Genomic DNA, 16,667 nt, shown 5'->3' on the forward strand with positions numbered 1-16,667 from the left:
TAGGCAATAGTGAGCTAAAATGGACTGGTATTGGCCATTTTGAATCGGACAATCATATAGTCCACTATGCTGGCAATGACAGCTTGAAGAGGAATGGTGTTGCGTTCATCGTCAAACAGAACGTGTCAAGATCTATCCTGAAGTACAGCGCTGTCAGTGATAGGATAATATCCGTACACCTACAAGGAAGACCTGTTAATATGACTGTTATTCAAATTAATGCACCAACCTCTAGGGAACAACGGTGAAGAAATAGAATATTTTTATCAGCTGCTGCAGTCTGAAATTAATTGAATATGCAGTCAAGATGCATTGATAATTACTGGCAATTGGAATGCAAGAGCTGGAAATAAAGAAGGATCGGTAGTTGGAAAATATGGCCTTGGTGATAGAAACAATGCTGCAGATCAGATCATAGAGTTTTGCAAGACCAAGGACTTCTTCATTGCAAATACCTTCTTTCACCAGTGTAAACAGCGACTGTACACATGGACCTTGCCAGATGGAACACACAGAAATCAAATTGACTGCATCTGTGGAAAGAGACGATAGAAAAGCCTCAATATCATCAGTCAGAACAAGGCCAGGGGCTGACTGTGGAACACACCACCAATTGCTTATATGCAAGTTCAATCTGAAACTGAAGGAAATCAGAGCCAGTCCACGAGAGCCAAAATATGACCTTGAGTATATCCCACCTGAATTTAAAGAGCATCTGAAGAATAGATTTGATGCATTGAACACTAGTGACTGAAGACCAGACGAGTTGTGGAATGACATCAAGGACATCATCCATGAAGAAAGCAAGAGGTCATTGAAAAGATAGGAAAGAAAGAAAAGACCAAGATGGGTGTCAGAGGAGACTCTGAAACTTGCTTTTGAGTGTCGAGCAGCTAAAGCAAAAGGAAGAATTGATGAAGTAATAGAACTAAACAGAAGATTTCAAAGGGCCTCTCGAGAAGACAGAGTAGAGTATTATAATGACATATGCAAAGAGCTGGAGATGGAAAACCAAAAGGGAAGAACATACTCGGCATTTCTCATGCTGAAAGAACTTAAGAAAAAATTCAAGCCTCGAATTGCAGTAGTGAAGGATTCTGTGGGGAAAATATTAAACGACGCAGGAAGCATCAAAAGAAGATGGAAGGAATCCACAGAGTTATTATACCAAACAGAATTAGTCGATGATCAGGAACCAATGGTACTGAAGGAAGAAGTCCAAGCTGCTCTGAAGGCATTTGGCAAAAAACAAAGCTTCAGGAATTGATGAAATATCAATTGAGATGTTTCAACAAACAGATGCAGCACTGGAGGTGCTCACTCATCTATGCCAAGAAATATGGAAGTCAGCTTCCTGGCCAACTGACTGGAAGAGATCCGTATTTATGCCTATTCCCAAGAAAGGTGATCCAACTGAATGTGGAAATTACAGAACAATACCATTAAAATCACACGCAAGCAAAATTTTGCTGAAGATCATTCAAAAACGGCTGCAGCAGTATAATGACAGGGAACTGCCAGAAATTCAGGCCGGCTTCAGAAGAGGATGTGGAACCAGGGATATCATTGCTGAGGTCAGAGGGATCCTGGCTGAAAGCAGAGAATACCCGAAAGATATTTACCTGTATTTTATTGACTATGCAAAGGCATTCGACTGTGTGGATTGTAACAAATTGTGGATAGCATTGCGAAGAATGGGAATTCCAGAATTGTGCTCATGAGGAACCTTTACATAGATCAAGAGGCGGTTGTTCAGACAGAACAAGGGGATACTGATTGGTTTAAAGGCAGGAAAGGTGTGCGTCAGCGTTGTATTCTTTCACCATACCTATTCAATCTGTATGCTGAGCAAATAATCCAAGAAGCTTGACTGTGTGAAGAAGAACACGGCATCAGGATTGGAAGAAGACTCATTAACAACCTGCATTATGCACATGACACAACCTTGCTTGCTGAAAGTATAGATGACTTGAAGCACTTACTAATGAAGATCAAAGACCACAGCCTTCAGTATGGATTACACCTCAACATAAAGAAAACAAAAATCCTCACAACTGGATCAATGAGCAACATCGTGATAAAGGGAGAAAAAATTGAAGTTGTGAAGGATTTCATTTTACTTGGATCTACAATCAACAGCCATGGAAACAGCAGTCAAGAAATCAAAAGACGCATTGCATTGAGTAAATCCGCTGCAAAGGACCTCTTTAAAGTGTTGAAGAGCAAAGTTTTCACCTTGAGGACTAAGGTGCGCCTGACCCAAGCCATGGTATTTTCAATTGCATCATATGCATATGAAAGCTGGACAATGAATAAGGAAGACCGAAGAAGAATTGACGCCTTTGAATTGTGGCGTTGGGGAAGAATATTGAATATACCATGGACTCCCAAAAGAACTAACAAATCTGTCTTAGAAGAAGTACAACCAGAACACTCCTTAGAAGCAAGGATGGCGAGACTGTGTCTTTCATACTTCGGACATGTTGTCAGGAGGGATCAGTCCCTGGAGAAGGACATTATGCTTGGCAGAGTACAGGATCAGCGGGAAAGAGGAAGACCCTCAATGAGGTGGATTGACACAGTGGCTGCAACAATGAGCTCAAGCGTAACAACGATTGTAAGGATGGCGCAGGACCGGGAAGTGTTTCGTTTCGTTCTGTTGTGCCTAGGGTTGCCATGAGTCGGAACTGACTTGATGGCACCTAACAACGAGAACAAGAAAAGAAAGGAGGGGGTCAATAAATAAAGTCAGAGTGGCCCGTTTGGTATTTTTAGCACTGCTCCTGTCCTGTTTCTCCTGCTGCCATCTGGGCTGCCAGTGAACCCTAGAGAAGGAACCCCATCTTCCTCCTCTGCTTCCCTAGACAGCACTCCTAATCATAATATTTTTAAAGGCTCTGTAGAAAAATGAGAGTTTTTCTTTTGGTCTTGACTTTTAATTTTGTAGTAGAATTCTATGTAACAGCTTTACAGAAATATCTCTTTGGTTCATATAAAGATATTTGTGGTCACATAAATACTGTGGCACCCATTTGGGAATATCTGTGCTTTATTATGCATATCGATAACTGATAGAAAATACAAATTAACAACAGATTTTTTTCTAAGGCAGGACTGTGTTTGAGTCCTGTTGATGCAGATGGACTTTCAGATGAAATAACATTTTAGCAATGGATACTATTTCTGCCTAACACAGGATTGTTTTGTGGAACATAATTTGGGTGAAAAAATAATGGGAAAATGATTAATCTTCCATTGTGATGGGGAGCTATTGTTTAAAAAAAAATCTGTAATAAAAATACTGCTCCCAGTGGTGGTATAGCCTACATGAAAAACAGAATGGAGACTCACCCCTGATTCCTCATTTTATATCAGGTGGTTCAGTGTTCCCCTAACCATCTGTCCCTCCACCCTCAATGTCCTATGTTAAGAAGAGGGATTTTTTCCCCCTTTTCTTTGGATAGACAGTAACACATCAGTTATCTAGAGGTCAGATGTCTCATAGCCTGAACCAACCAGAATATAATCAGGAACTTAGAAATAGGGGAAAATATTAAAAGGGCCAAGAAATCTGTTCCTTAAAGTAAATGTAGTTAGAGGAGAGTTCTTGCAGTTCTTTCTCTCCGTCTTATTTGTCACCTCTTTTTTTATTAAGAAAAAAAAAGAGACAACTTGTGGTATTGAAATAGGCTAAATAAAATGTATGGACAAGTTGAAAGGCTAGTTGTGTTTACTTTTAAAAAGACAAACTGAGCAAATGGCGGAGGGGTACAGATTGAGGACTTCTAAAAGCCTATAAAAACCAAACCCAGTGCCATCGAGTCGATTCCGATTCATAGCGACCCTATAGGACAGAGTAGAACTGCCCCATAGAGTTTCCAAGGAGCGCCTGGCGGATTCGAACTGCCAACCCTTTGGTTAGCAGCCGTAGCACTTAACTACTACGCCACCAGGGTCTCCTAAAAGCCTATATGTACTCATAAATACGGAAGACCGAAGAAGAATTGATGCCTTTGAATTGTGCTGTTGGCAAAGAATATTGAATATATCATGGACAGCCAGAAGAACGAAGACATCTGTCTTGGGAGAAGTACAACCAAAGCGCTCCTTAGAAGCAAGGATGGTGAAGCTTCGTCTCACATGCTTTGAACATGTTATCAGGAGCCACCAGTCCCTGGAGAAGGACATCATGCTTGGTAAAGTAACAGGTCAGCATAAAAGAGGAAGACCCTCAACAAGATGGATTGACAGTGGCTGCAGCAGTGAGCTCAGTTATAGCAACGATTATGAGGGCGGCGCAGGACAAGGCAATGTTTGGTTCTGTTGTTCATGGAATCGCTGTGGCTTAGAACCAACTTGACAGCACCTAACAACAACAACAACAACGATGACATACGCACTCGTTATACACATTGGTAGCTGATCGCCAGATCATGAATGGGCATGGGAGAAATACCACGAGGTCAGCGTGGAGAGCTCCAAAGCAAAGCAGTCCGGAGGCATTTACTGCCGAGGCAGGTAGACTAGCATTCTCCAAATGTGTGTCATATCGGAACAAAAATGCCTTTTAATCCTTGGACATGTTTTTTAATTCTCGACATTTTTGTGTTGAGAGAAAAAAATCACAGTAAAACTTGCAAAAGCTGGAAACTGTGTAAGGCAGAAATCTGTCAGAGAAGGAAAACTCAAATATTTTGCACTAAAAAGAGTAGTAGAAAAGTAATAAGATTTCTCCCTATCAAAGGCGGAAAACTTGTGAGACCGGGAAAAACCAGGTAGTCCCGACAAGTTCTGCCTGTCACAGATTTTACTGTATATGGCATACATTGACTTTCCATCATTCTGGGTAAACAAGGTATTGTTATGTTCATTCAAGTCTTTTAAAGTTAGTAGGATTTTGTCATTTTGATTATAAACAAGTGAGATTTTTAGTAGCCCTTGGGTGGGAATGTTTCCTTACCCTTTCAATCCAAACCCAGTGCTGTTGAGTCGATTCCGACTCGTAGCAACCCTATAGGACAGGGTAGAACTGCCCCATAGAGTTTCCCCAAGGAGCGCCTGGCGGATTCGAACTGCTGACCCCCCCCCATCAATAGCACGTGTGAAATTGTTTTCCCGATTACATTAACTCAAGCCAATTTAAAGTACATAATTGACCTTAAAGTAAAGTTGATTTTATCATGTGGTCCATTTATCTTCATTTTATATTACCATTTTCTAGATTTTAAGGTCATCTGTTGCTAGGTATGATTATATTAGACTGTGGTCAAAATTTTGGATCTAGTTCTTTGTAGCACTGACCATTTTTAGTCACAAATACAACTAGCACTATCATCACTAGAGATTTGCTTTCTTTTTACGTGTGTGTGTGTGGGTGTGTGAGTGTGAGAGAGAGAAGAGGGAGATAAGAGATGGTGGTCAGGAGGAGAGTGGTTAGAGACAGAAACACAGATTGGGAGAGGCAATGAAATAGGGACAAGAAAGAAAAATAACCAATTATACCTATCACTGATAGTTCTTATTAGGAGCACCATTCATTTAGAATTAATTATATACTATGTTACAACATTTCTTATGGAATTACCTTGATTTGCTTAACCACATGTATTATTTAACTTGATGTATACCTGTCTTCTTTCCCGTTATACTCTATGTGAGTGTGTATCACATGTATATTTTCTTTGTGTCTTTAAACCTTTATAGCAGTTACTTTTTTTTTTTTTAACTGTTCCTCATCTTTATAAAGGGTTTGTACTCCTCTGTCTAATACGAGAGCTGCTAGCCACATGAGGCTATTTAAATTTAAATTGATTTAAAATGAAATACAATAAAAAATGTAGCTCTTATTTCAGCTGGTCAGTAGCCACTTGTGACTAGTGGTTACCACACTGGACAGCAAGATATAGAATATTTTCATCATCTCGGAAAGCCTTACTGGATAGTGCTGACCTGCAGGTCATCAAGTGAATAATGGATTCAGTTAAAATATAACATTTTTAAGAGAAAGTATTTATTTCAGGCATGCATGGATTTCTATATGCATAATACCCTTTATGTCAACCCAGTCTTGAAAAATATGCTTTAAGAAATGGGATTGAGTTTTAATTAGCATATCAGATTTTGCTATATAAATGCCTATTTCTAAATTACTGGAAAGTAATTTGTTCTCCATTCTGTAAGCATTTACCTTACAGTATTGGTTACACTATGGACTGTGGCAGATTCTTTATCATGTAATGGAAAGTTAAATACCAAGGTAAATGAGGTAGGATGGGGATGGGGAGAAGGTAGGTTGGGGGCGTCTTCAGGGAACGCCTCAGAGAAGGGGATTTTTCTGTAATTATTAATTATATAAAAAATACCAGTGGACTATGGGATATAAAATTATTCATTCTGGACAGCTTCGTAGAAAGGATCTCTCACCTCATTTCTAAATGCTTACTCTTGGTTTAATAATATGATGATCTTTATTATCTACTTAATGTTTTATAACCTTGTGATAAAGCTTTTCTTGATTCTTTTTCTACAAGCATGATTGTTGAGTTTAACTGCGTTAATATATTCCTGAATTTAGAAGCTCTTAGGCCTTATATCGTGAAGGCAGTGAATGTTTTGTCTGACAGACGGTAACTGTTATTCTCTCAGTTACGTCCTTGTGGATGTTGAGGTAGAGGCTCAGTGTCTCTCAGTTCACAGTTAAATCTACACCTGAATCAAAACGTCACCTTCAATTTTAACAAACCTCCATGTAGTGAACCATTTGTTGCCTTTGTTTCAATGATGCCTCATCATATGAGAACATGTCTTCACCTAGCCATACGAAGAAATCCATCTTAAGCTTGTAGGTAATTGTGCGTTCTGTTTTTATAGTTAGTTATATGTGTATAAGTGATATGCTTTGATGTTTCATTATGAAGGGAAAAAAAGCTTTAAATAAAAGTAAGTTTTAAAAAATTCCTGGTACAGGAAGCAAAAAAGCCAGTACAATTTCTAATTGCCTTTTAGAGACTACGAGTTCCCTCATTACCTGTGATTTAAGCTAAAAATGAGGTAATTATAGATAACATCAGTGTTTATCTGGTTGATCTTGGCACCTGCAGTCCTAATGTTGTAGCTTACCCATATCTGGTGCCATACTTTACACTCTGATGCTGACATATCTAATTTACACTCATATTTCCATTGATTTTTAAGTTAGATATTCCTCGTTCTATTTGTTTCTTCAATACTATTACCTTTAAAATGATATAAGAGATGTATACTTTTTTATGTGAAATGTTTTAATTATGGTATAGTCCGTTCTTTGATGGAAGTATTTTTTAATATATTTTTACACAAGTTAGATTATAATCTACAGATTAAAATACTCATTTTTACCCTTCTCCCTTGTGCTTGATGAAATTAATGTGATCGTAACTAATAGCATAATTTTTCAAATATTAGCTTGCACTCTAGGATTATAAAATTGGATAAATCTTTTTGGATCAAGTTCAGCTTTCTCATCTTGTGCATCCTCACCATAAAATAATTCCGCCCATCTAATTCTGATCTGCTTAAAAATCACCCATCTAACTCTGATCTCTTCGAAAATCACTTGCCTTCTGCTTTGGCCTTTAGTCAGATTGCAGCAACAAGATGATCATGGTTGGCTGGAAAATCCATTGCAGTCAAGTCAATTCTGACTCTTGGCAACCCCATCTGTTAGAGTAGAATTGCTCCATAGGGTTTTCTTGACTATCATCTTTATGGAAGCAGAGTGTAGCGGAAGAAAGTTTGGCTGGTAGACCCTGTAAAATGGTCACCCCTGAATGCTCCCCCTACCACATTACCCTATCAACACACCTTCCTGACAGCAAGAAGTATGTCCCCTCCCTCTCATTTTTCTCCCACCCTCTGTGACTTGCTGGGCTTCCAAGGCATGATAATCCCTTCTCTGTTCCACTCAGCAATTTCATTATCACTAGAAAGCAAAGTAGCTCCTTTTTAAACCAAGTATGGGAGATCCTAAATACTAGACTATATGTAGTCTCTGAACTCTTTGTTACTACCGTAGTTGTTTGGGTTTCTTAAGTTAATCCCATAGATACTTTTTTGGTATAGATAGGCCTGGAAATTGGTAGAAACCATCACATAAAATATCCACGTGAAGTTAACATTTTCTGTAGTGTATCACCATTTGGGACAATGGTCCAGAAATTTTCTAGTCCTGAATTAGCATATAATTCAATCATTTAAGCATCATTTAAATTATGAAAGTACTTAATTAAATTAGAAGTTACTAACTAGTTTCATACTGATTTTATGTGCATGTCTTGGGAATATACTATATTAAAATATATAGTTAAATATGTATATATCCTTATAATCAGCAGCTGTATTTATTCACTGCATATTTTAATTGACTTCCATGTCATAAAGCCATTTAGAGAGAAATTATTGAATTGTCCGGATACTCCTAGACTCCCTGCAATGCTCATGGCCAACATTTTTAATCAGTCAGTGTTCTTTTCTGATGAACGCAGCTAGGCTTAGAATCCTTCTCAACACAGTGCTTCCAAGCAGTCCCTACTCGTGCATTACCACTGGAATAAGAAATGAAACCTACCCTTCTCCATCTTTCATTGCTTCTTCTTGTTAGGTGCCATTGAGTCGGTTCCAACTCATAGCAACACTGTGTACAACAGTACGAAACATCACCCGGTCCTGTGCCATCTTCACAATCGTTGTCGTGCTCGAGCCCATTGTTGTAGCCACTGTGTCAGTTCATCTTGTTGAGGGTCTTCCTCTTTTTTGCTGACCCTCTACCAAGCATGATGTCCTTCTCCAGGGACTGGTCCCTCCTGATAACATGTCCAAAGTATGTGAGATGTAGCCTTGCCATCCTCACTTCTGATGAGCATTCTGACAGCACTTCTTCCAAGACAGATTTGTTCGTTCTTTTGGCAGTCCATGATATATTTGATATTCTTCACCAACACCATAATTTCAAAGGCATCACTTCTTCTTTGGTCTTCCTTATTCATTGTCCAGCTTTCATATGAATACGAGGCAGTTGAAAACACCACTGCTTGGGTCAGGCACACCTGAGCCGTTAAAGTGACATCTCTGCTTTTTAATACTTTAAAAAGGTCTTTTGCAGCAGATTTGCCTCATACAAGGCATCATTTGATTTCCTGACTGCTGGTTCCATGGGCATTGATTGCGAATCCAAGTAAAATGAAATCCTTGACAACCTCAGTCTTTTTTCTGTTTATCATGCTGTTGTTTATTGGTCCAGTTGTAAGAATTTTTGTTTTCTTTATGTTGAGGTATAATCCCTATTGAAGGTTGTGGTCTTTGATCTTCATCAGTAAGTGCTTCAAGTCCTATTCACCTTCAGCAAGCAAGGTTGTGTCATCTGCGTAACGCAGGTTGTTAATGAGTCTTCCTCCAATCCTGATGCCCCGTTCTTCTTCATCTAGTCTAGCTGCCTGGATTATTTTCTCAGCATACAGATTGAATAAGCATGTTCAAAGGATACAGCCCTGATGTACACCTTTCTTGACTTCAACCACTTAGTATCCCCTTTTTCTGTTCGAACAACTGCCTCTTGGTCTGAGTGCAGGTTGTTCATAAGTACAGTTAAGTGGTCTGGAATTCCCATTCTTTGCAATGTTACCCATAATTTGTTATGATCCACCCAGTCAAATGCCTTTGTATACTCAATAAAATACAGGTAAACATCTTTCAGGTACTCTCTTCCTTAAGCCAGGATCCATCTGACATCAGCAGTGATATCCCTTGTTCCACGTCCTCTTCTGAATCCAGCTTGAATTTATGGCAGTTCCCTTTCGATGTACTGTTGCAACCGCTTTTAAGTGATCTTCAGCAAAATTTTGCTTGCATGTGATGTTAATGATATTGTTCGATAATTTCAGCATTCTGTTGGATCACCTTTCTTTGGGGTGGGTACAGATATGGATCTCTTACAGTGGATTGGCCAGGTAACTGTCTTCCAAATTTCTTAGCATAGACGAGTGAGCACTTCCAGCACTGCATCCATTTGTTGGAGCATCTCATTTGGTATTCCGTCAATTCCTGGAGCCTTGTTTTTCGCCAGTGCCTTCAGTGCAGCTTGGACCTGTTCCTTCAGTACCGTCGGTTCTTGATCATATGCTACCTCCAGAAATGGTAGAATGTCGACCAGTTAGTTTTGGTATAGTGACTCTGTGTATTCTATCTTCTTTTGATACTTCCTTAAGGTTGACTCTACTTTGAGGAGACAGCTCTTCCCCAGTTGTAATTTGAGTGCCTTCCAACCTGAGGGACTCTTCTTCCAGCACTATATCAGACAATGTTCTGCTGCTATTCATAAGATTTTCACTGGCCAGTTTTTTTCGGAAGTAGACTAGCTAGGTCCTTGTTCCTAGTCTGTCTTAGTCTGTAAGCTCTGCTGAAACCTGTCTACCAAGGATAACCCTGCTGGTATTTTTAATAGCGGTGGCAAAGCTTCCAGTATCACAGCAACATGGAAGCCACCACTGTGTGACAAACTGACAGAGTCCTGGTGATTCTCCCTGCTTAGATCCTGGTTATGTTTTCAGGGACCCAGTGCCTGCAAGGCAGAGTAGTTGCCACTAGGTGGCAGGAATGCTTTGTCAAAGGAGTTCTGAAGGCCCAGGTTTCTGATCTCTTTGCTCCATTTAAGGCTTTTAAGTACCTAAATGTTCCTGATTGTTGACTTACCTCTTCTGTCCAACTTGTGAAAACTTTTCTGCCAGTCCTTGGACTTGATACTCAAAAGCTAAAAATGTAAGGAAGACTAGATAATCCTGCCTTGTCTATCTTGCCTTGATGCCAAGAGTCCAGTTTCACTCACTGGTCTTTGGAATATCATGTTCCCTTTTTGTGTTTCTTGTCTCGGTGTTACTATACCAGAAAACCTGTTGAAGTCGAGTTAATTCCAACTCATAGCAACCCATGTTACTATAGGAAGATGCTTTTCATAGTTCTCATTCCTTTTTTCTCTAGACAAGTTATTTAATTTTCTGAGCCTCGGTTTCCTCATCCACAAAAAAGGGTTAAAAATACCCACCCTAGAATAATTGTGGTAGAGGCTAGAAGTGATATACCTAAATAATTATCTATTATGTTTAGGAAAAAAAAAAAAAAACTTTGCCATTGAATCGATTCTGACTCACGGCAACCCTACAGGATAGAGTAGGACTGCCGGTTTGGTTTCCAAGGAGCACCTGGTGGATTCGAACTGCAGACCTTTTGGTTAGCAGCCGTAGCACTTAACCACTATGCCACCAGGATTCCCTCTATTATAAGTGGAATTATTGAATCACTTTAATGACATTGTCATATTTTAATGAATTATTACAAGCACATTATGCATATATTTACGTAAAACAGTTTAGCAAATACGTTTTCCTCTATTTCGTTTCAATTTAACTGAAAAATTCCAGCAGCGACTCCTCAGTATGCCCTGTACTTTTTCCATTCATATTTGTGATCATATAAATTTTTTCATTTTGTCCAGCTCCCTAGAAGGCCTAAACTTTTTTAACATTGTTTGTCTTCTGGGGTCTAGTCATTATCTCTCTTGAGTATTAATATTCTGGTGAAAAACTGTTTCTCCGTTCTCTGTGTTACTGGAGCACTTTACACTGATCATATTATTGCTGGTTTACACATCCATCCGTTACTTCCTTATTTCATGTTTTTTTTTAATATATCTTTTATGAGTGCTGAGCCCTGGTGGCACAGTGGTTAAGAGCTCAGGCTCCTAACCAAAAGGTTGGCAGTTCAAATCCACCAGCCGCACCTTGGAAACTATGGGGCAGTTCTACTCTGTTCTGTAGGGTCACTATGAGCTGGAATCAACTTGACGGCAACAGGTTTGGGTTTGGTTTTGGTTTAAGCACATAAAAAAAAAAAAGAGAGAACAGTTGCTGTTGAGCCGATCCCAACTCATGGTGACCCCACGTGCTTCAGAGTAGAACTGCCCTCCATAGGAAGCAGATCGCCAGGCCTTTTTCTGAGGCACCTCATGGCGAACTCGAACTGCCAGCCTTTCAGTTAGTGACCCAACGCTTAACCATTTCCACCACTCAGAGATTCTGCTAACCATATAGTAGGCACTTAATAAATGTTTACTATGTTTATTCTATATCACTTTTTATTGATGAAACACTGTTCCATAGAAGAGAAAGACAGTAGATTATCTTCTGGCCTTCATGTTAGAACTCATCAGTTTGAGATGTTATGCCTTAACGAGCTATAAGTACCCATGAATAAATTTAAATCATTGTGATTTTCAGAAATAATGTTTCCATTTCACATACCTCCATGTCTCCTTTTCTCTGTACCAACACTGTAATCAAGGCACTGGGACTTATTTAAGCTAACAGATAATCACCTTTCATTACATAAGTAGTGTGTAACTTGACCTTAAAAGGCTGCTGCTTAGACAAGGTGGCAGTGCCTCTAGCCTCTAGCCGTGCCTGTACTTTCACAGTGTCTTGGTACCTGTGAATGGGAGCTGATTCAGGAAGAGGCTGGAGGAGGCATCACCTTATGCTTCCCTCTCTTACCTGGAATGTATTGGTGTTTTCAGGCCCATGGAACTGCATGGCCTCTCACAAGTTATGATTCTTTTGGGACTTAAAATACATTTCAAATCTGTGTGTTTTGTTCACAGACCACAAACTCTTTAAACTTATTCACAGTTTCTGAGATGTACTCCTCTAATGTACTTACCTACTTATTTTGAATATTACTAAATACTGGGAGATTGGATAGAAGCAAAACTTGAGCAATATGAAACATGAGTAACACATGTGATACTGTTTCAAAGTGGAAAATATATTTAAAGTATTCTAGGTAGTACTAATGGATTAAAGTGGTAAAAAATAACAAGATTTCAAAGAATGTTTATTTGATCTTGGAGTGGTTAAGAAATGTTTGAACATGAAAACAATAGAAGGAGTGACAATGGATAATACTATTAGATTTAAACTATATACGAATTAAACTTTAATGTGTTGAAAGTCAAAACAGTTGTGTGTGTGTGTTTGTGCATGTATGGCAGATACAAGTGTGATGTCTTTAATGTATGAGGAATTCATCTCTTCGATCACTCACACTAATATATATTATAATTATTGTTAATATTAATTTTTAGAAGTATTATGATAATGCTGGGTACCCTTCTAAGGGCTTTTCACGTATTAACTCTTTTTAATCTTCAAAATAATTCTTTGAGATAGATGCTAATATTATTCCATTTCACAAATGAAGAAGCTCAGGCACTGGGAGGTTATAACAACTTGTCCATGTTTGCACAGTTAGTAAGTAGCAGTGCTAGGATTTGAACCCAGGATTGTGTCTGTGATGTCCATGTGCTTAACGACTACCCTGTACACCTTAAAATGGGCACAAGATGGGAGGTTTAAAAATGAAGAATTAAAAATGACCAAAAAGTATGAAAAACTTTCAGTTTTCATTAATAATGAAACTGCAAATTAAAATAAAAATGAAATACTGTTTTCTCTTACGAATAGAGTGATAAGAATAAGAAATTTTCATGGAGTGATGGTGGGAATGTATTTCTTCCGGTGTGGGTTTGGAATGCGTGTCCCGTTGTATATACTTAGCCACAAGCCCCTACTGGCAGAAGGCTTGGCCTGATTAGGAATCAGTGCTACTTGGTAGAAGCTAGAAGTTCTCTTGCTGGTGACAGCAGAGAGATTATGCTGTGGCCTTTGGTCACTGTTCTGGAACTCCATGGAGAATACACAGCTTGCTTCATGGTCAGGCCTTTGAACTTCAGGTATATAGTTGGTTACATTGGTTGTCTTTTCACAGAATAAGTAAGACCTGGCTAATGACAGCTGCATGTATCTAGAAGGATGACTGAGTTTTAGAGGCTTTCTTAAGAGATTGCCAGGGTTTCAGCTTTGATAATAAATGTTAAATTATAAATGTGTTTTATTGTAGCATGTTGGAATTTGAGAGAAATTTCATTAAGTTGAAATTACTAACCTCAACTGTTGACAAATAATTCTTGATGTTTAGTTTGGTGCAAGATGCAGGAAATATAGGCCTAATTCCTTTATTCAAACTCAGTAAATGGTTTGGGACAATTAATTTCCAATTGTTTCCCAGTAGAGCAGATTTACTTGTATATTAATGAGGCACAGGTGTTAGGCCCCTGGTGTCTGTGTGCCTGGGAGGCATATTTCAGTTGTTTATCTAGTCAGCCATAGGTACTGTTGTAAGGTACTCGAGCTTGCCTTTAACTGTTTATACAGTGAGGCTTCTTAATTTTTTGATTTTTTTTTAAATTTGCCCGCACCTGTTAAAATTTTAAAACTGATCATGTAGAAAGAAGTTGCAGAGATTTCAATAGTAAATAGCACTAAAAGTTAAAGAAAGTAGTCTTCTATTATGCTTAACTTCCTATCCTGACATTTAAGAGAAATGGGTTTATTTAATCAGCTATTTCATGTAAGAAGTCAGTATAATCAACAGCACATTTTTTTGTTGTATATGTTTGGAGCAGGTGTATCTTTGTCAATGGCTAAAGCAGTTATATGCTTATATTAATATTAATTTTTTTCACATTTATTCACTGAACTGCACTATCAACATGTTGGAGGAAATGGAATAGCCTCCATAGACATTACGGATTTCAGTACCCAGAAAACCCAGTGCTGTGGATTTCAGTAGCTGGCACAATTATAGCGATCTACATATTCATTAAATCTACAGAAGAACTGTGTCCAAAAAGACAGCCATGCGTTCAGAAACAGTATACAACTAAATATATATGTTTTAAAAGTTGCATTCCTTAGACTTCTTTAAAATTGATCTCCTGTAACACTCCTCTCCAAGCCGAAGAATTTTAACAAAAGGATCCCTTGCTTTGGTTTCCTGCATGTAGGAAAGAATGGGAAGAACTATTTGTAAACAACAATTACTTGGCAACAATAAGGCTTAAGGGGATTAATGGGCAGCTGAGAAGCAGCAGGTTCCGCAGTATTTGCTGGAAGGTAAGAAGAAAATATTTATTTACCGTTTGTGGGAAAATATTTATTTACCATTTGTGGTTGCAATATATCAACGTATTACCTGATACCCTACAAGATTACCCGTGCAGGGGATCACTGAATTTTCCAGGAGACTTCGCTCCCAATTTTTTGTCCATCCGCTTTATGTTTCCCAGGACATTTGCTAATAAGGTTGAATCACCTTAGTCCTGAATAACTGCTGATGGTAAAGGAGTCATCTGAAATGACTGCCTGAGCGTCTCATCTAGTGGCGCAGAATTCAGAGCGGCACCTTCCCATTCCCCAGAGGCTGTTACAGAAACCCCTGAAGCAGGGCAAGTGAGGAGGTTAACTTCCAGGTTCTTACTATTCCAAGTGCCAGCATTTATTCATCCTACCTTTTTTCTTCATAAATAGCTGATGGAAAGGATTTTTCACTTTTTTTTTTTTTTTAACTAGAAACACAAAGGGCAGCAAGGAGGAGAAGTGGAAGGAAATTGAGTCAGTCTCCTTCAGAGAAAAAGGACCATTGGTTACCAAAACTAGTAATAATAATTGGCAGTTATCTTTTTAATTGCTTTGAATCATTCCTTTGTATTCTTTTATGGTTAATTTAGGTTTAGACTCGTTTCTAAACTGACTTCTATCGAAAGTTTTTAGGGTTATCTGCATAAAGTGAGCATATTGTGTGTGTACGAGTAAAGATAGTAAGAAACACATGATGTATTAGACACTTAGATTTAATTATTTAGGTTTAATAATTAAAATACATTTTTCTTCTGTTAGATGTGGCAGTAGAGGCAGGAGACCTGCTGCTGGGATGTTGGTATACAAATATTTGTGCCCTACCCCCATTCCTTGTTGTTTAACTTTTAGTGTCCTTCTTTTGCTAAAAATAAATCCAAACCCAGACTTATTTTAATGTTATATTAAACTAAATTAAATCAAAATTGTCTTTTTAAGAATGCTTGTTATTTTCATAAGCTGATTGCCAGTTGTAAATTACATTTCCTGCTGTAAAAAGAACAAGGTCGTTTCTTAGACTGTGTCCTCAGACTGTTCTTTTCTGTCCTTTATCCATTACTTGACTTAATTTAAAGCGGAAACTTAAACCTAGAAATTACTAAGTGGACCTTGTGCTTATTAATGCCCCCCCCAGCCTCATTTTAGTGGTTAAGTGCTACAGCTGCTATCCAAGAGGTTGCAGTTCAGATCCGCCAGGCACTCCTTGGAAACTCTATGGGGTAGTTCTACTCTGTCCTATAGGGTCGCTATGAGTCGGAATCGACTCGACGTCAGTGGGTCTGGTTTGGTTTTTTTTTTTAAGCCTCATTGGAGCCCTGGTGGTGCAGTGGTTAAGAGCTACAGTGAGCTATGGTTGCCAACCAAAACGTCGGCAGTTCAAATCTACCAGCCGCTCCTTGGAAACCGTATGGGGCAGTTCTACTCTGTCCTGTAGGGTTGCTATGAGTCAGAATTGTCTTGATGGCAATGGGTTTGGTTTTTTTTTCAGTTTAACAGCCCTATTAAGATTAGAATGTACAATGGGAATTATACTTGAGCCTGAATGCATTTTTATTGTCCATTTTTCATGTAAATCTACTCTGGAGAGAGGATCGATTCCACTGTGTG

General features: G+C 38.7%; 1 protein-coding gene across 1 annotated transcript in view; it reads left to right on the forward strand.

Annotated features, from left to right (window-relative positions):
• The window catches only part of TBC1D5 (TBC1 domain family member 5), a 446,909-nt gene that overhangs the window by 156,273 nt on the left and 273,969 nt on the right, over nt 1-16,667 (forward strand). The window contains exon 4 of the mRNA XM_049870673.1: nt 14,930-15,038. Coding sequence (XP_049726630.1) covers nt 14,930-15,038 — 109 coding nt within the window. The remainder of the gene's footprint in view (nt 1-14,929; nt 15,039-16,667) is intronic.

Source organism: Elephas maximus, chromosome 27, assembly GCF_024166365.1.
Source record: "Elephas maximus indicus isolate mEleMax1 chromosome 27, mEleMax1 primary haplotype, whole genome shotgun sequence".
NCBI lineage: Eukaryota > Metazoa > Chordata > Mammalia > Proboscidea > Elephantidae > Elephas > Elephas maximus.